This window comes from Agrilus planipennis, unplaced genomic scaffold (genome assembly GCF_000699045.2).
Source record: "Agrilus planipennis isolate EAB-ADULT unplaced genomic scaffold, Apla_2.0 scaffold155, whole genome shotgun sequence".
NCBI lineage: Eukaryota > Metazoa > Arthropoda > Insecta > Coleoptera > Buprestidae > Agrilus > Agrilus planipennis.
The window spans coordinates 674,285-678,630 of NW_020439161.1; the positions used below are offsets into that span (position 1 = coordinate 674,285).

A 4,346-nucleotide genomic window follows, 5' to 3' on the forward strand; every position below is an offset into this window, starting at 1 on the left:
ATAATGTCTACTATTTTTTATACAAATCTGGACTTTTTAAATACATAAACATAATGCATTTGTTATGTGTTTCACAAATTACCCAACGAATTAACTGCTGTAGTCGTTAATTCACTATTTTAAAATTTATTTTCATATTTTTTGTTTTCTTCGTTTTTATTACTTTTGAAATGAGTTACACAAAGAACAAAAAACTTTTTAAAATTCATTTTTTACACGTTAGTTCTTCATATATGACAGGCGCGTTATACGCAACACCTTTTATTTTCTTTCTACAAAGTGTATCCTAATTTAAATTGCATTACCTGCGCTACTCCATGAGCAATTTCAAAAGTACCTACTATACATCAAGAAGTTCTAAACATATTAAAAACAATAAATTATGTTTAAAATCGTTTATTTAACTCAGATATTAAAATTATTAATAACAATGCAATGAAGGAAAGTAGGTACAAACTTAATTTAAAAAGTATTCAGTCTCATTTTCTAGAAGATAATACTGATAATACATAAATGCACCCAAGGCAGCCTAAAATTAAGGAAACTATGGCAACAAAAGGAAAATGGTCCAAATTTCCAACTGGTACTAATATTTGGGCATCCTCAAAAAACTACGACATAATAATACTTTTGAATCAGAATATTTTTAGTAAAATCTATACAAACCGCTTTGTACGTGATATTCCACCAAGCACATTTAGTCTGGCCTTTCAAATCACAAACGCCCTCAACTATAGGATTATTCTCAAAAAATGTTAACATTCCAGAGGGACAATAAACAAGTAAAGATGGTTTATTAATGTTTATCTCTGCAAACCTACATTTTCTCGTCTTTTTTTTCAAATCAATTTAAATTATTAATTACCCCCCTCCAAAAGTCGCCCTGTGGTATCTTAAATGAAATGGCAACATTACTGTTGTACTTCTTATTTTACTACCATTCAAAAATATATAAATGGTGTGTTCTTTGGCTTCATATTCAGGAGCTTCTATGTCAACAAAGCCATCCAAAAACGCATTTATCTAAGACAATGTTTTATGAGTTTTTTTAATTACAATATTTAATTTGAATGTAATCAAATTCATTCTCAAAGTTCAAATTGGAGTGAGACCAATTCCAACTTCAAGTACAAATTCCCATTTCATATCATTACCATTTTTTTCCTATTTAAATCTGCAATTTCGTCTGGATTAACGAACATACCAGTAGGAATGACAATTTGTAGAACATATTCACATTTTGAAAAGTTATTAGTTGGCTCATCAATAAATGTTGACTCTAGGAACCATTCAAACTCCCTATTAAAAAACAGTATAACCCAGCTATTTTCTAATAATATAAAAGTATAAACAAACCTATGAAAACCGTTATTTTTTATCAAATGATATAAAGCAAAATTTGGCTCAACCACTTTAGACCAAGCAAATCTTAAAATATACAAATAAGTAAATGTTTTAAAAATCATTGTGCAGAATGTTACAAAATATTCTAATAAGTTTTTATTCTACTAGTTATCTGTTCTAGCAGTAACACTCATTAAAAACTGACTCATTTTAGTTAAAAATTGTACATGTTTTAAGGCATATATTTTGAGGTTACAATAGATAGTGGCTATTATATACGCTATATATTCTTCGGTGGCTGTGTAGTGCCAAACGGAAATTGTAAACTTAACTAGTGTTTACAAAAATGTATCCTAATAAATTTTTTTATGCTACAAACGTATACTTGTTATTATTTGGTTATTGTTATGTTTTTAAATAAGAAGGTTATCAACTGAAAGCTATCATAATTTGTTTTAATGCTTACGTATATAGATTACTCTTTATCGACGAAAGAAAATTCAAATTAAATAACAATTAGGCTCCTTATCGTTTGTTTATTAAAAAGTTCATAACCCCTGATAAACGAATTAAAATGTTTTCTATCGCGTCTATTTAGATGGTGTTTTTGTTTAAATTTGATTAAATTACCATCACAAACATTGAGAAAGCAATATTACGCTGAGTCGGTGTAAAAAATGGCTCCAAAGGCCCAAAATATACCCCTACAATCCACATTGGGGATGAAATATCCAACTTACAGAGATTTACGTTTAAAAAACACAGATATTTGGCTCGAGGGTAAACGTATTGATGATGGGGCCGAGGGTTTGTGGAGAATCCATGACGATTTATATGATTTAAACGATTTTATAGACAAACACCCTGGTGGGGCGTTTTGGTTGAAAATGACCAAAGTAAGTAAATAAGTAAGTAAAGTTCGATTGTAATAAAAAATATTTTAGGGAACTGATATTACAGAAGCTTTCGAAGTTCATCATATTTCGGATTCTCCGGAAAAGCTTCTTCCTAAATACTGGAAAAGGAAGGCTAAAACTTCACGAAATTCGCCATTTAGTTTTAAGGACGATGGTTTTTATAGAACACTTAAAAGAAAAGTTCGCCCCCTTCTCAAAGACCTTCCAAAAAGAGATAGTCGTTGGTCAAACTTTTATTCGGATATAATGGCATTTGGTTTGTTTCTTTTTGGAGTTTTGGCCACCCGTTATATTGATTTCTATTTTGCGACTATTTGCGGTATTTTAATGGCTTTGGTAACTATAGCAGGCCATAATTATATGCATCGAAAAGACAACTGGAGGATGTATTATCCCGATTTGTCTTTGCTGCAGTCACGGTAAAGTTTATTTTGAAGTCAAACAAATATGACGTTCTAAACTTTGTCACGTTTTTAGCGAATTTCGGATGTTTCACATTTTTAGTCATCACTTGTATACTAACACAATTGCGGACTTGGAAATTTCACTTCACGAACCTATAATGGAATTTTTGCCCAAAAGAAAGTCGTTTGTACACAGGTATCTGTCAATAATATATGCGCCATTTTACTGGCTTACCTTAAATCACATAGGAGTCATAAAAAGGTAAATTACAATATCGTCATTTATTTTTTATGGGTGTTTATTGACTCGGTCTTTTAGGATACTCATTTTTCTTGTTTTGAAACGAACTTCTCATTTTGGTTTTCACGATTTGGTTTCTTTTTTTCCTCTGTTGGTTATGTACGTGTTGGGTGAGCAGCCATTTTGGATTGCATTTAAAATGTGGTTTACCGCCACTTTAGTTGCCAGTTTATATTTCAATTTAATCGGTTTTACAGCAGCTCATCATCATCCCAAAATATTCCACGACGGGGATAAACCAAGGTAAATTATTACATTGTGATAATTATTAACTTTTCCGAATTGCATTAACACTTTAGACCAGAAATACCTTTCGATTGGGGTTTAGGACAATTAGATGCTGTAATGGATAGATTTGAAATAGATGGTTCTCATTTTCTAATTCTTACCAACTTTGGAAACCATGCGCTGCATCATTTCTTTCCCACTTTAGACCATGGCCAATTAAAATACCTCGAACCTGTGTTTCAAGAAACTTTGAAAGAATTTAATATTAAATTAAGAAAAACTACAATACCCACTTTGATGTTGGGAATGTTCAAACAAATTACAAATGCAGATCCTAATTCTGATCCACCTGAATTATATTTAAAGTCGCAGAAACGAAATTAGTAAAGTAAAAAAATAAAATAAAATTTGTACAACGATTAAATATAGAAATTTGTGTGACTTAATATGCTGTTAAAATAAAAATTTAAAGCAAAAACATTTGAGACTGCTAAAAGATTGTACATAGAGGTTTACTGATTTATTGGTCATTTTAAAAAATATAAATGATTTTTACTTGAAGAACAATAATCGTCTACATTGTTAATGATTTTTAATAAATAATTCTGGGGGCAAACTAAGCAGTTAGATAAACATTTTTTGGTTTGTAGATTACATAATTATTGTTTTATTTATTGTTGCATAAAATTATACCAACATAACGGTACCTTCATACATTTTTGCTACATAGACAAGTGATATATTATTATTAGTCAAAGCAAATAGCAAGCAACAAGGAATACTTATAATAAAAGTGTTGTTGTTAATTGTTGAATTGTTATTGGTAGGTATGTTCCGTAAAAAATAAAAATTGCATTGACTTTCATTTATTATGTTACTATAGGCTATTAGTAACAAAGCGTACATTTTCTAATGAGTGGGAAGTGAGAATCAAGAAGTTTAATATCATTACATTGGGTACGTGATGATGCGCCTGCTCTGTTCTGTAACAGTACGGTGAAGGGTGTATCATTTAGACAGTTTCTGGTTCCTGTGCATTTAAATGTTTTAAGATGTTTTTAATCGGAAATTTTCGAATTCGGGACATTAAGTGTACATAGTTAATTGCAGTGCAGTTTTTTGATCATGAAAAATAGAGACAATAAAAAGGTG

The 4,346-nt window shown here is 30.3% G+C and overlaps 2 protein-coding genes across 3 annotated transcripts; one reads left to right on the plus strand and one right to left on the minus strand.

The window, feature by feature from the left end:
* Nucleotides 1–380: 380 nt before the first annotated feature.
* LOC108737460 (phosphatidylinositol-glycan biosynthesis class X protein-like) lies at nt 381–1,631 on the minus strand. 2 transcript variants are annotated; one of them, XM_025977904.1, is made up of 5 exons: nt 1,357–1,628; nt 1,155–1,299; nt 866–1,023; nt 667–817; nt 381–611 (listed from the first exon to the last, which is right to left on the minus strand). In XM_025977904.1, exons 1-5 carry the CDS (start codon nt 1,464–1,466, stop codon nt 480–482), a joined length of 696 nt encoding a protein of 231 aa, XP_025833689.1. In that variant the 5' UTR covers nt 1,467–1,628; the 3' UTR covers nt 381–479. The 2 variants fall into 2 exon arrangements, with proteins under 2 accessions (XP_025833689.1, XP_025833690.1); XM_025977905.1 differs by lacking the exon at nt 381–611 and having other exon boundaries at nt 703–809; nt 1,357–1,631.
* Nucleotides 1,632–1,907: 276 nt separating this feature from the next.
* On the plus strand, nt 1,908–4,343 carry LOC112905444 (cytochrome b5-related protein-like). Its single transcript, XM_025977902.1, has 5 exons — nt 1,908–2,240; nt 2,289–2,680; nt 2,739–2,927; nt 2,985–3,209; nt 3,266–4,343. Exons 1-5 carry the CDS (start codon nt 2,022–2,024, stop codon nt 3,576–3,578), a joined length of 1,338 nt encoding a protein of 445 aa, XP_025833687.1. The 5' UTR covers nt 1,908–2,021; the 3' UTR covers nt 3,579–4,343.
* The last annotated feature ends 3 nt before the right edge of the window (nt 4,344–4,346 follow it).